Genomic DNA, 15,485 nt, shown 5'->3' with positions numbered 1-15,485 from the left:
CACTCACACACACTGAACAGTGCATATTAGAAACACTTCTACCTAATCCATGGTATCTTATATTAGATTACAGAAGTATACACATATAAATATATATATTATTACTATATAATAATATACATATCCCATTAGATTTCCACTCCATGAAAATGAGTTATTGAAACTCAGATCAGATTCCCATCTAAGTTCGACTGAAGACAAAATACCTGAAATGCTATAATCCTGTAGTGCTCTCAAAGGGTTAGTCTTTCTAAATAAGCAGCCACGATAATACAGTGCTAACCAGTTATTAGGATTTAAGTGAATTGCAGCAGAAAGGTCTTGAGTTGCTTGTTTATAAAAGTGTCGTTTAAAATATGCTCTACCTCGGTATGTCCTAGGGAAAAGAGAAAAAAAAATTCATTTTGATGTGTATTGAAAACTGCACATTTTCTCTTTTTGGTAAACTTATACAGCTAACTTTATTTTTGAAAAACAATTTCTGATTATTTCTCCTTGCTTCTCAAGAAAGGATAGATATGATAATAGCAAAAAAGGCACGATCTTTTTTTATGTCAATTACGTTTTATTTATTGATGTAAACAAAATTTATGAAACTAGATGATCATCAATACATTATTTCTTTTGGGAATAAATATCTAGCAGTGGTGAAATAAATTGTGATGTACCCACAAGGTAAAACATCAGAGATCCATTAAAGTCACAGTTTTGATGGTTATATAATGGCTCGAGAAAATGCTCAATATTACAACGAGTGGAAAAGCTGTACAAAAACACACAAATGTGGCTTCAATTTTGACAAAAGAAAGTATGATTCGTGTGCAATATATACATAATCACCTCTATATTAAGACCACCACTTGTCTGTCAATTGGTCTTACTGTGATGGTTTACAGGTTATTGTGATGCTAGAGGCTATGCCACTGGTATTTCAAATATCATTAGGGTCACCCATGGTGAACAGGTTTCAGCAGAGCTTCCAGACTAAGATGGACTAAAAAGGAGGGCCTGGCGATCTACTTCCAAAAACAATCAGCCAGTGAAAACTTTATGGAGAACAGTGGAACATTGTCTGATATAGTGCCAGAAGATGGACCCCTCAGGTTGGAAAGCACTCAAAATACAACTAAGGAAGAGCTGCCTCCTCAAAGTGAGTCAACCTTAATGATGTGGATGGAGTAAATCTTTTGAGATCTTTATTTGCTGATGTAGCATGACTCAAAATTAGAAGAAACAGCTGCATTCATCCATTAGTAACTGGACCGCGGAAAGTACAAAGTATGAATCAAGGAAAACTGGAAGTTGTCAAAAATGAAATGGAATGCTTTAAGATTGATAGCCTAGGCTTAGTGAGCTGAAATGGACTGGTATTGGCCATTGTGAATTGGACAATCATATGGTATAAAGTGCCAGAATGACAAATTGAAGAGGAATGGCATCGCATTCATCATCAAAAGAACATTTAAAGATCTATCCTGAAGTACAAGGCTGTCAGTGATAGAATAATATCCATACACCCACAAGGAAGACCAGTTAATATGACTGTTATTCAAATTTATACATCAACATCTAATGCCAAAGATGAAGAAATTGAAGATTTTCACCAGCTTCTGCAGTCTGAAATTGATCAAACATACAATCAGGATGCATTGATAATTACTGATGATTGGAATGGGAAAGTTGGAAACAAAGAACAGTAGCTGAAAAACATGGCCTTGGTGACAGAAACAATGCTAGAGATCACATGGTAGAATTTTGCAATATTAACCACTTAATCATTGCAAATACCTTTTTTCAAAAACATAAACGACTGCTATGCATGTGGACTTCACCAGATGGAATAAACAGGAATCAAATACACTACATCTGTGGAAAGAGACAATGAGTAAGCTCAATATCATCAGTCAGATCAAAGTGAGGGGCGGACCATAAATTGCTCATATGCAAGTTCAAGTTAACCAAACCAAAACCCACTGCCTTCAAGTCTATTCCAACTCATAGTAACCCTATAGGACAGAGGAGAACTGCCCCACAGAGTTTCCAAGGAGAGCCTGGTGGATTCAAACTGCCGACTCCTTGGTTGGCAGCCATAGTATTTAACCACTATGCCACCAGGGTTTCTATTCAAGTTAAAGCTGAAGAAAATTAGAGCAAGTGCACAAGGACCAAGGTGCAACCTTGAGTTTATGTCACCTAAATTTAGAGACCTTCTCAAGGACAGATTTGACGCATTGAACACTAATGACCAAAGACCAGGCCAGTTGTGGGATGACATCAAGGACGTCATATATGAAGAAAGCAAAAGGTCGTTAAAAAGTCAAGGAAGAAAGAAAAGACCAAAATGGATGTCAGAAGAGACTCTGGAACTTGCTCTTGAATGTAGAGTAGGTAGCTAAAGCAAAAGAAAGAAATGATGAAGTAAAAGAGCTAAACAGTAGGTTTCAAAGGATGGCTTGAAAGACAAAGTAAAGTATTATAATGAAATCTGCAAAAACCAAAAGGAAAGAAAAAGCTGAAAGAACTGAAGAAAAAATTCAAGCCTTGAATGACAGAGGAAGCATCAAAAGGAGATGGAAGGAATACACAGAGTCACTGTAACAAAAAGAATTGGTCAACATTCAACCAGTTCAGGAGGCGGCATATGATCGAGGACCGAAAGAAGAAGTCCAAGCTATACTGAGGGCGTTAGTTAAAAACAAGTCTCCAGGAACTGAGAGAATGCCAACTGAGATGTTTCAACAAATGATGCAACACTGAAAGTGCTCACCCATCTACGATGAGGAAAATGCTCGCTCATTTATGCCAAGAAATTTGGGAGACAGCTACCTGGTCAAGCAACTGGAAGAGATCCATATATGTGCCCGTTCCAAAGAAAGGTGATTCAACGGAAAACAGAAATTATGGAACAATACCATTAATGTCAAACACAAAGTAAAATTTTGCTAAAGATAATTAAAAAATGGTTGCAGCAGTACATCCACAGGGAACTGCCAGAAATTCAGACTGGATTCAGAAGATGATGTGGAAAAAGGGATATCATTCCTGATGACAGATGGATCTTGGCTGAAAGCAGATAATGCCAGTAATATGTTTACCTGTGTTTTATTGACTATGCAAAGGCATTTGGCTGTGTGGATCATAACAAATTATGGATAACATTGCAAAAAACGGGAATTTCAGAAGACTTAATTGGTCTCATGAGGAACATGTACATAGATCAAGAGGCAGTTGTTCGAACGTAACAAGTGGATACTCTGGCATGGTTTAAAATCAGGAAAGGTGTGTGTCAGGGTTGTATCCTTCCACCATACTTATTCAATCTGTATGCTGAGGAAATAATACGAGACGCTGGACTACAGGAAGAAGAACCGGCATCAGGATTAGAAGAAGACTCATTGAGAACCTGCATTAAACAAGATGACACAACCTTGCTTGCTGAAAGTGAAGGGGACTTGAAGCACTTAACAGATGAGGATCAAAGACTACAGCCTTCAGTATGCATTACACCTCAACATAAAGATAACAAAAATCCTCACAACTAGGCCAATAAGCAACATCATGATCAACACAGAAAACACTGAAGTTGTCAAAGATTTCATTTTAGTTGGATCCACACTCAACACCCATGCAAGCAGCAGTCAAGAAATCAAACGATGTATTGGACAAATCTGCTGCAAAAGACCTCATTAAAGTGTTAAAAAGCCAAGATGTCACTTTGAGGAGTAAGGTGCATCTGTCCCAAGCCATGGTATTTTCAATCACCTAATATATATGTATGCAAAAGCTAGACAATGAATAAGGAAGAATGGATGCATTTGAATTGTGGTGTTGGCAAAGAAGACTGAATATTCCATGGATTGACAGAAGAAAAAATAAGTCTGTCTTAGAAGAAGTATAGCCAGAATGTTCCTTAGAAGTGAGAATGGCAAGACTTCATCTCACGTATTTGGGACACGTTATCAGCAGGGACCAGTCCTTGGAGAAGGGCATCAGGCTTGATAAAGCAGAGGGCCAGCGAAAAAGAGAAAGACCCTAAATGAGATGGACTGACACAGTGGCTACAACAATGGGCTCAAACAAAGAAAAGTTGTAAGGATAGAGCAGGATCAGGCAGTGTTTCATTCTGTTATACACAGGGTCGCTATGAGTTGGAACTGACTCAATACTACCTAACAACAACAAATATAAAGACAAAAATTATGAATTTTTAATTTCCTCTTTATACTTTCCTATATTTTTCACACATTACTCATGGAAATGTATTGCTTATATAATAAAGAACTAACTTCCTGTTCTAAAAAACTAAATAAAAAAAGAAAAAGAAATTCAATCATTGTTACTCCAAGTCTGAATGGTAATAATTGATTTTATCATTAAAGCAATAGAAAATACAACAAGTGAAGATTTCTCATTCCAGGAATGGAAGACCAGACAATTCAAACCATTTTTCCTGCTGTTCACAACTATAAAAGATGCACAACATATAAAAAAGTTCTGATTAAAAAAATATTGGAGAGCTACAAAAAGTGAAGAATTATCAAGAAAGGATACAAGTGAGGTGAGTCTGGCATCCAAGGCTCACCGCTTACTGTCCACTTGTATATCTTCTTTGGTAAAGCCACTGAGGGCTGTTTGCCCAGCTTGTAACTGGCAGATGAAAGGCTTGGTACTGGCAGCTTCACAGGACCAATGGATAGGCATTAAAATCCTGTGCTCACCCAGAGGGACAGGCCTTAATGAACTTCAGCTCCTTTCAGATTGAAACCCTGAAGGGCGACACCTTAGGAGCAAAGATAAACTGGAAACAGATAGTTCCTTAAGGAGCTGCAGCTTAGCTTTAAATCTTCTAGGGCCCCTGTGAAAAGCAGGCATAAATCGTCTCTGGAGGAATATAATATCATTCTAAGACTCAAATTATTTCAACAAGCAATTTCTCAAATACATTGATGAACATGCAATCAAAAATAGTCAAGGACACAAGGAGAAAAACACTATGTGAATGAAGTAAGAGGTAATAAAAACAAACTCACATATTGGGTATACATATTAGGATTGTCATACAGATCTTAAAATAACTGTTTTGTTCATCAAAGCACATTATCAAGAAAGTGAAAAAACCTACAGAATGGGATAAAATGATTGAAAAGTATTTATCTAATAAAGTTTAATATCCAGAGTCAATAAAGACCTCCTAAGATTCAGCAACAAAAAGACAAACAACCCAATTCAAAAAACAGCAAACAATTTGAATGCACATTTTTCCAAAGGCTTACAAATGGCCAATAAGTACAAGATTAAATTCTCAACATCATCAGTCACTAACCCAGTCACTAGGGTAATGAAAATCAAGCCCACAATGCGATATCACTTCACACTCTCTGTTATTGTTATTAGGTACCATCAAGTCAGTTTGGACTCAAAGCAACCCTGTGCACAACGAAACAAAACACTATCTGGTCCTCTGCCTTCCTAACAATTGTTACTATGCTTGAGCCTGTTTTTGCAGCCACTGTGTCAATCCATGGAAACCCTGGTGGCAGAGTTGTTAAGTACTACGACTGCTAACCAAACGGGCGGCAGTTCGAATCCACCAGGCACTCCTTGGAAACTCTATGGGGCAGTTCTATTCTGTACTGTAGGGTCACCTGACTCGACGGCATTCGGTTTGGGTTTTTTGGTTTGGTGTCAATCCATCTCGTTGAGGGTCTTCCTCTTTTTCGTTGACCCTCTACCAAGCATGATGTCCTTCTCCAGGGACTGATCCCTCCTGACAACATGTCCAAAGTATGTGAGACACAGTCTCGCCATCCTTGCCTCCAAGGAGCATTCTGGTTGTACTTCTTCCAAGACAGATTTGTTCATTCTTTTGGCAGTCCACATTATATTCAATATTCTTCGCCAACACCACAATTCAAAGGCGTCAATTCTTCTTCTGTCTTCCTTATTCATTCTCTGACTTCTGCATGCATACGAGGAGACTGAAAACACCATCACTTGGTCAGGTGCACCTTAGTCCTCAGGGTGACATCTTTGCTTTTTAAAACTTTAAAGAGATCTCTTGCAGCCGATTTGCCCAATGCGATGGGTCTTTTGATTTCTTGACTGCTGCTTCCATGGTTGTTGATAGTGGATCCAAGAAAAATGAAATCCTTGACAACCTCAGTCTTTTCTCCGTTTGTCATGATGTTGCTCATTGGTTCGGTTGTTAGGATTTTTTCTTTATGTTGAGGTGTAATCCATACTGAAGGCTGTGATCTTTGATTTTCATCAGTAAGTGCTTCAAGTCCTCTTCACTTTCAGCAAGCAAGGCTGTATCATCTGCATAACGCAGGTTGTTACTGAGTCTTCTGCCAATCCTGATGCCCCGTTCTTCATACAGTCCAGCTTCTCAGACTATTTGCTCAGCAAACAGACTGAATAGGTATGGTGGAAGGCTACAACCCTAACGCACACCTTTCCTGACTTTAAACCATGCAGTATCCCCTTGTTCTGTTAGAACTGCCTCTTGAGCCATGTACAGATTCCTCATGAGCACAGTTAAGCATTCAGGAATTTTCATTCTTTGCAATGTTGTCCCTAATTTGTTATGATCCACACAGTCCAATGCCTTAGCATAGTCAATAAAACACAGGTAAACATATTTCCAGTATTCTCTGCTTTCAGCCAGGATCCATCTGACATCAGCAATGATATTCCTGGTTCCACATCCTCTTCTGAACCCAGCCTGAATTTCTGGCAGTTCCCTGTTGATATACTGCTGCAGCTGCTTTTGAATGATTTTCAGCAAAAGCTTGCTTGCCTGTGATATTGCCCCATAGAGTTTCCAAGGAGCGCCTGGCAGATTCGAACTGCCGACCCTTTGGTTCACAGCCGTAGCACTTAACCGCTACGCCACCAGGGTTTCTGATATTAATGATATTGTTCGATAATTTCCACATTCGGTTGGATCACCTTTCTTGGGAATAGACATAAATATGTATCTCTTCTAGTCAGTTGGCCAGGTAGCTGTTTCCCAAATTTCTTGGCATGGATGCGTGAGCACTTCCAGGGCTGCATCCTTTTGTTGAAACAACTCAATTGGTATTCCATCAATTCCTGGGGCCTTGTTTTTCACCAGTGCATTCAGTGCACCTTGGGCTCCTTCCCTCTGTAGCATCAGTTCCTGATCATATGTTGCCGCCTGAAATGGTTGAACGTTGACCCATTTTTTCTGGTATAGTGACTCTGTATTCCTTCCATCTTCCTTTGATGCTTCCTTCATCGTTTAATATTTTCCCTGTAGAATCCTTCAGTAAAGCAACTTAATTTTTTTCCTTCAGTTTTTTCAGCTTGAGAAATGCCAAGCATGTTCTTCTTTTTAGTTTTCTATCTCCAGGTCTTTGTACATGTCATCATAATACAAGAAGTCTTTGTCTTCTCGAGTCACCCTTTGAAAACTTCTGTTCAGCTCTTTTACTTCATCATTTTTTCCTTTTGCTCTAGCTACTTGACGTTCAAAAGCAAGTTTCAGTGACTCTTCTGATATCCATTTAGATCTTTTTTTTCTCTCCTGTCTTTTTAATAATCTCTTCCTTTCTTCATGTATGTTGTCCTTTATGTCATTCCACAACTCGTCTAGTCTTTGGTCATGAGCGTTCAACACATCAAATCTATTCTTTAGATGGTCTCTAAATTCAGGTGGGATATACTGAAAGTTGTACTCTGGCTCTTGTGGACTTATTCTAATTTTTTGAATTTTAACTTGAACTTGCATATGAGTAATTGATGGTCTGATCTGCAGTCAGCCTCTGGCCTTATTCTGACTGATGATATTGAGCTTTTCCATCGTCTCTTTCCACAGATGTAGTTGATTTGATTCCTGTGTATTCCATCTGTCAAGGTCCATGTGTATATGTTGTTGAAAAAAGGTATTTGCAATGAAGAAGTCATTGGTCTTACAAAATTCAATGATACGATCTCCAGTACTGTTCCTATCACCAAGGCCATATTTTCCAACTAACAATCCTTGTTCTTTGTTTACAACTTTCGCGTTCCAATCACCAGTAATTATCAGTACATCCTGATTACGTGTTTGATCAATTTCAGACTGCAAAAATTGGTAAAAACCTTCAGTTTCTTCATCTTTGGTCTCAGTGGTTGGTGCATAAATTCAAATAATAGTCATATTAATTGATCTTCCTTGTAGGTGAATGGATATTATCCTACCACTGACAGGGTTGTACTTCAGTATAGATCTTCAAATGTTTCTTTTGGTGATGAATGCAACACCATTCCTCTTCAAGTTGTCATTCCTGGCATAGCAGACCATATGATTATTCAATTCAAAAGGGCCAATACCAGTCCATTTCAGCTCACTAATGCCTAGGATATAAGTCTTTATGAGTTCCATTTCATTTTTGATGATTTCCAATTTTCCTACATTTGTACTTCGTACATTCCAGGTTCCAATTATTAATGGATGTTTGCAGCTGTTTCTTCTCATTTTGAGTCATGTCACATCAGCAGATGAAGGTCCTGAAAGCTTGACTCCATCCCTGTCATTAAGGTCAACTCTACTTTGAGGAGGCAGCTCTTCCGCAGTCATATTTTGAGTCCCTTCTAACCTGAGGGGCTCACCTTCTGGCACTATATCAGACAATGTTCCACTGCTATTCGTAAGGTTTTCACTGGCTAATTCTTTTCAGAAGTAGACCACCAGGTCCTTCTTTCCAGTCTGTCTTAGTCTGGAAGCTCAGCTGAAACCTGTCCGCCATGGGTGACCCTGCTGGTATTTGAATACTGGTGGCATAGCTTCCAGCATCACAGAAACACACAAGCCCCTACAGTATGGCAAACTGACAGATGTTGTTGCTCACATTCTCTAGGATCTCTGTTATAAAGAAAAATAACAAGGGTTGGTAAGGATTGGAGAAATTGGAATCTTTGTCCATTACTGGTAAGAATGTAAAATAGTGCCACCACTGTGCAAAATAGTTTGGAAGTTCCTCGAAAAGTTAAACTTAGAAATACCATATGACCCTGCAGTTCCACTCCTGGGTGTATACCAAGAAAATTTAAAAGAAAGGACTCAAACAAATACTTGTACATCAATGTTCACAGCAGCATTATTCACAATAGCCAAAATGGAGAAACAATCCAAGTGGCCGTTAACAGATGAATGGATAAACAAACATGGTATACCTACAATGGAATATTATACAGCTGAAAGCAGAGAATACCAGAAGGATGTTTACTTGTGTTTTATTGATTATGCAAAGGCATTCAACTGGGTGGATCATAACAAATTATGGATAACATTGCAAAGAATGGGAATTCCAGAAAACTTAATTGTCCTCATGAGGAACCTTTACATAGATCAGGAGGCAGTTGTTTGGACAGAACAAAGGGATACTGATTGGTTTAAAGTCAGGAGAGGTGTGCGTCAGGGTCGTATTCTTTCAAGGATGTCACCTTGAAAACTAAGGTGCGCCTGACCCAAGCCATGGTATTTTCAGTCACATCATATGCATGTAAAAGCTGGACAATGAATAAGGAAGATGGAAGAAGAGTTAATGCCTTTGAATTGTGGTGTTGGCAAAGAATATAGAATATACCATGGACTGCCAAAAGAACAAACAAATCTGTCTTAGAAGTACAACCAGAATGCTTCTTAGAAGCAAGGATGGTGAGACTGCATCTTACGAAGGGGTTAATCACATAAAAGATACGACAAATTAGACTTGAAGATAGGACAGTGTCTTAAACTGAGCTCTCCAGAGAAGCAAAATCAGTGAAGTGTATAAACTATATATATAGAGAGAGAGAGATTTACATCAAGGAAATGGTTCATGCAGTCGTAGAGGCTGGAATATCCTAAATCAGTGGATTAGGCTGGAGGCTCCTGACTTACATAGCTGAATGGGCCTTCAAACCCAAGATGGGCAGGTCAGACAGCAGATTGGTAGCTCACAGGATGAGGAGGCTGATGGATCCCAAGATCAGAAGGTAAGATGGTAGGCCACTGGTTCACAGGCTGCAGAGGCTGATGAATCCCAAGATCAGCAGGTAAGCTGCTAGCTCACATCCAAAAACCAGAGGTCAGATGAGGATCCAGAAGGAGCAAAACCCAGTGAAATTTGCCAAAAACTCCATATATATTGGATGCAGGCCACACCCCCAGGGAAAATTCCTTTCAACTGATTGGCTGCTCATAGCAGACTTCATCATGGGGAGGTGATTACACTATACCAGATCTCATTAGGAAGGTGATTACATCATTACATAGCTACCAAACTACATCATAACTGCTAAACCACTGAGGATCATGGCCAAGTTGACAGATCCTTAATCAGGACATTTCACACCTTGTCACCTTGACACCTAAACACATCTCCCTAAACCATACACAGTCTCTAGATACAGAGAATTATACTTGTGCCTAACATGATACAAGTGACACATGTCCAAATCAAAATGCATTAGCTCTGCTTATATCTTATATTTTATAAGGAAAGAAAACAAAAATATTTGATGCACACATAAGAGGAAGAAACACTGATAACAATTACAGTCCTCGTTTCTGCAACTGGTCACATGGTCATAGCTGGTATTTAAAACTACCTTCTTCCACTACCCTTTCCATATTCCCTTTATCCTCAGCAAGCACCTCAGCTGTTTGTGGTTCTTTGCCTGGCAGGCTGACCCAAACCTTCATTACTGAAAGGTCTGGGCCATTAGTAGTCATGCTGGAATTGGGCTGCTGTATTTTTCCATTGACTTTAATCATGACAGTTGATAAGGCATTCTGCAAGTCCACAAGTGGTAGTTTTGGCAGAAGCATTGCATACAGGGAGGGCAAATCTGTATCCAGAGTTAAGTGCCTGTTCCAGTAAAAACGAAACACTGCCCTTTCCATGATGGAAGTGGTCCAATGTAATCAACCTGCCACCAGTTGCTGGGTGATCACCTCAAGGAATGGTGCCATATCAGGGATTCAGTGTTGGTCTCTTTTGCTGGCAGATTGGGCACTCAGCAGTGGTCGTAGCCAAGTCAGTCTTGGTGGAAGTCCATGTTGCTGAGCCCATGCATAACCTCCATCCCTGCCACCATGGCCACTTTGTTCATGAACATATTGGGCAATTACAGGAGTGGCTGGAGAAAGAGGATTACTGGTTTCCACAGAACGCATCATCCCGTCCACTTGATTGTTAAAAATTTTTTCTGCTGCTGAGCTCACCCTTTGGTGAGCATTCACAAGAGACAAATATCTGCTTTGGCCCATTCAAAGAGGTCTATCCACCTTCCTCTTCCCCATACCTCCTTGTCACCAATTTTCCAATCATGTTCCTTCCAAGTACCTGACTATCCAGCCAAATCACTGCCCACAGCCCATGAATCAGTATACAATTGGACATCTGGCCATTTCTCCTTCCAAGCAAAGTGAACAACCAGGTGCAGTGCTCAAAGTTCTGCCCATTGGGAGGATTTCCCTTCACCACTGTCCTTCAGGGAGGTCCCGGAAAGGGGCTGTAGTGCTGACGCAGTCCACTTTTGAGTGGTGCCTGTATATCGCACAGAACCATCTGTAAACCAGGCACGAGTTTTCTCTTCCTCAGTCAACTGATCATAAAGAACTCCCCATGAGGCCATAGGTGCAGACTGGGAGAGGGCAGATAATGAGACAGGAATAGAGACCATGGGCCACTTCCTCACGCAACTTACTTGTGCCTTTAGGTCTTGCTCTGGGCCAGATCTCGTATATACCATTTCCATTTAATGATGGAGTGCTGCTGGCCACATTCAACTTCATGATTCTGTGGGTCAGACAACATGCAGTTCATGATGGGCAGCTCAGGCTGCATTATGACTTGATTGCCCATGGTTAAGTGTTCAGTCTCTACTAAGGCCCAGTAATAGGCAAAAAGCTGCTTCTCAAAAGGAAAGTATCTGCAGAGAATGGCAGGGCTTTGCTACAAAATCCTAAGTCTGTGCTGACTCACCAACAGGGGCCTGCCAAAGACTCTAAACAGCATCTCTATCTGCCACTGACACTTTAAGCACCATTAGGTCAGGCAGATCATATGGCCTAAGTGCCAGAGGCACTTGCACAGCAGACTGAACCTGTTGTACAGCCTTCTCTTGGTCTGGTCCCACTCAAAACTAGTAGCTTTTCCAGTCACTTGATAAATAGGCCGGAGTAGCACACTCAAATGAGGGCTATGTTCCCTCCAAAATCCAAAGAGGCCCACTAGGCATTGTGCCTCCTTTTTAGTTGTGTGAGAGGCCAGACGTAATAACTCATTCTTCATTTTAGAAGTATTTCGACATGTCCCACACCACTGGACCCCTAGAAATTTCAGTGAGGTGGAAGGCACTTGAATTTTTGTCAGGTTAATTTCTCACCCTTTAGCATGCAAATGTTTCAATAATAAGTCCATAGTCACTGACACTTCTTCCTTACTAGGTCCAATCAGCATAATGCCACCAATGTAATGGTCCAGTGTGATGTGGAAGCGAATGGCAATTAAGGTCCCTTAGGACTAAATTATGACATAGGGCTGAAGAGTTAATATACCTCTGAGGTAGGACATTGAAGGTGTATTGCTGGCCTTGCCAGGTGAGGGCAAACTGCTTCTGGTGGTCCTTTGAAACAAGTATGGAGAAAAACTCATTAGTGAGATCAATAGCTACGTACCAGGTACCAGAAGATGTATTAATTTGCTCAAGCAATGAACCTACATCAGGAACAGCAGTTACATTTGGAGTTATCACTTTGTTAAATTTCCAATAATCCAAGGTCATTGTCCAAGATCCATCTGTTTCTTGCACAGGCCAAACAGGCGAGTTGAATGGGGATGTGGTGGAAATCATCATGCCTGCATCCTTCAAGTTTTTTATGGTAGTAGTAATCTCTGAAAAATCCCTTCAGGAATGTGGTGTTGCTTTTGCTTTACTATTTTCCTAGGTAGGGGCAATTCTAATGGCTTCCACTTCACTTTTCCTACTATAATAGCCCTTACGCCACTTGTCAGGGATTCAGTGTGGGTGTTCTGCCAGCTGCTGAGTGTATCTATTCCAATTATGCATTCTGGAACTGGGGAAATCACCACAGGAATGGGTTCAGGGACCACTGGACCCAGTAAGATGAACTTGAGCTAAGAATCCATTAATTTTCTGACCTTCATATGCCCCCACTCTTACTGCTGGGCCACAGTGACATTTTGGGTCCCCTGGAACTAGTGTTAGTTCAGAGCCAGTATCCAGTAATCCCCGAAGTGTCTGATTGCTTCCTTTTACCCAATGAACAATCACTCTCATAAAAGGCCGTAGATCCCTCTGGGGAAGGTTGGGAGAAAGATTAACAATATACATTTTTGGCAGTGTAGCGGAGTCCTTCTTCAAGGGGACACATCCTCGCCTTCATTCAAGGGGTTGTGGGTCTGTAAACTGCCTCGTCTGGGAACTGATTGAGGGGCCATGACTCTCTATTCTGGTGATACAAGTTAGATTGCCGTTCACTTGACTGAGAACTCTTCCACTTGTACAGATCAAGTAAATGTTTCGTAGATTTTCAATCTGTTTCACTCCGAGGGACAATATGACTAAGTAGCCAATGCCATAAATCCATACAAGTCAGAATATTCTGACTAATCCTTTGACTCCACTGTCCATTACGGTAATCAGGTCCACCATATTTTTGTTAACTGAGTGCTGCCACATGGTCCCTACCACAACAGAGTACAATCAGCCCCACTGTAGTCCAAAACCAAAACCAAATCCATTGCCGTCAATTCCAACTCATAGCAACCCTATAGGACAGGGTAGAACTGCCCCACAGGGGAGGAGCTGGCAGATTTGAACTGCCAATCCTTTGGTCAGCAGCCAAGCTCTTAACCACTACACCACCATTGTAATTAGGTGTCTTAGTTCAATTAGGGCAGTTCCCATTGTCAAATCTGACTTACATAAAATAGCAACCACACCAGTCTTCAAAGATGCTGGGGCTCCCTTCATGAATTTGTTCCTCACCATTGTGGTAAAAGGCGTGTCCTCTAGGAACTCCATGTGTGGGTCTAACCTGATAAGACCACTCTAACATGCCAATTACCCTAAGCCTTTGGATTCCTTCTTCTACAATATACAAAGGCAGTTCTGGCACTTCAACTTGATTTAGTGTGGGGATAATCCACGCTCCAGGAAATCAACCAAGTAAACTATTAGATCCTTTGCTAACCTCTTCAGTTGAAACACTGAATGAAGAATCTGTGCTCAGTGGTCCCATATTAATAAACTCAGGCTGATCCAACTTTATGTTCCTTACACCATTATCCCACACCCTTAATAGCCATTCCCACCATATTCTCCAGGTGTCTGTATATATTAGAAAAGTCAACGAGTTCTTTTGGAGTGAAGCGTACCTCCTCCTGGGTCATGCTTTGTACTTCACCTTTTGGGACTTGCTGGGACTTAAGCTTAGTTATAGGTCTAGAAGCAAAAATGAGTGTTGGGGATGTGTTCTGATAACTTTCACCAATGTCTTGTAAGGCATCTGCCTCAGGCAATGGCCCAGGCAATAACCCAGACGCCTTTCCAGGAGATAACTCAGACAAAGGCTCTTCAGACACAGCTGTGTTAATCTCCTGAGACAGCGGTGGTGGGGCTAATGGTTTTACTGGGAAGGGTGGTTTAGCAAACAAAGATGGAGTAATCTCTTTAGGTGGGAGTAAGAAGGGTGCTTCTATTGGCTGGAATGATTCAATGGAATGTAGAGGCTCCATGTCCCCGGCTTCCTGATTATCTGCCCATATATCCCCATCCCAAGTTTCAGGATCCCATTTCTTCCCAATCGATGCCTTCACTTTAACTTCAGACACCATTCAAAGCTGGGACTTCAGCTGGTGCTGTAATTCAGCCACTTTTATGGTAAGACTCTGGGTTTGGTTTTTGGCAATATCAGCCCTGTTACTACAAAAAATAAGACTTTCTTTCAACGCACAAGTGGAAACTTTAAGGTCATTTATGTGGTGCTTAAGCTTTGAAGCCCTGAGCTCATCTCTTTCTTTCACTACTTTGTCTAGTGAAAGTAGGACCAACCAACCAGCTTTCTTATACTTGTGAATTCTGACAAAATTGTAGAAAGATATCAAACATGCAATCATCCAGAGCCTCACCTCTCACCAATACTTGATCATTATTGGTGATGTTTTGTGTATTTCTATTACCACCTCATGCCATGGATTAGCAGTGCCCTTTTTACTCCTGTAAGCAGAGTCATTAACATCTTTAAGACTAACCATACTTGAGAACCAATTTAGAAAACTCATCCTTACAATTTTGTTTCTCTAGAACCATTCCCAGTAACAAATGTCTTATGCTGGGTTCTCTAGGCTCTCTAGAGAAGCAAAACAAGTGAAGCATGTGTGTGTGTGTGTGTGTATACATATATGTATGTAAATATATATATATATACATTTGTATGTGTGTACATATATATAGAGAGAGAGAGA

General features: G+C 40.5%; 1 protein-coding gene across 1 annotated transcript in view; it reads right to left on the bottom strand.

The window, feature by feature from the left end:
- TTC6 (tetratricopeptide repeat domain 6) overlaps positions 1 to 15,485 on the bottom strand; it is a 312,748-nt gene that overhangs the window by 56,956 nt on the left and 240,307 nt on the right. The window contains exon 17 of the mRNA XM_049899504.1: positions 207 to 376. Coding sequence (XP_049755461.1) covers positions 207 to 376 — 170 coding nt within the window. The remainder of the gene's footprint in view (positions 1 to 206; positions 377 to 15,485) is intronic.

Source organism: Elephas maximus, chromosome 10 (assembly GCF_024166365.1).
Source record: "Elephas maximus indicus isolate mEleMax1 chromosome 10, mEleMax1 primary haplotype, whole genome shotgun sequence".
Lineage (NCBI taxonomy): Eukaryota > Metazoa > Chordata > Mammalia > Proboscidea > Elephantidae > Elephas > Elephas maximus.
This window is presented reverse-complemented; position numbering and strand designations above follow the sequence as displayed.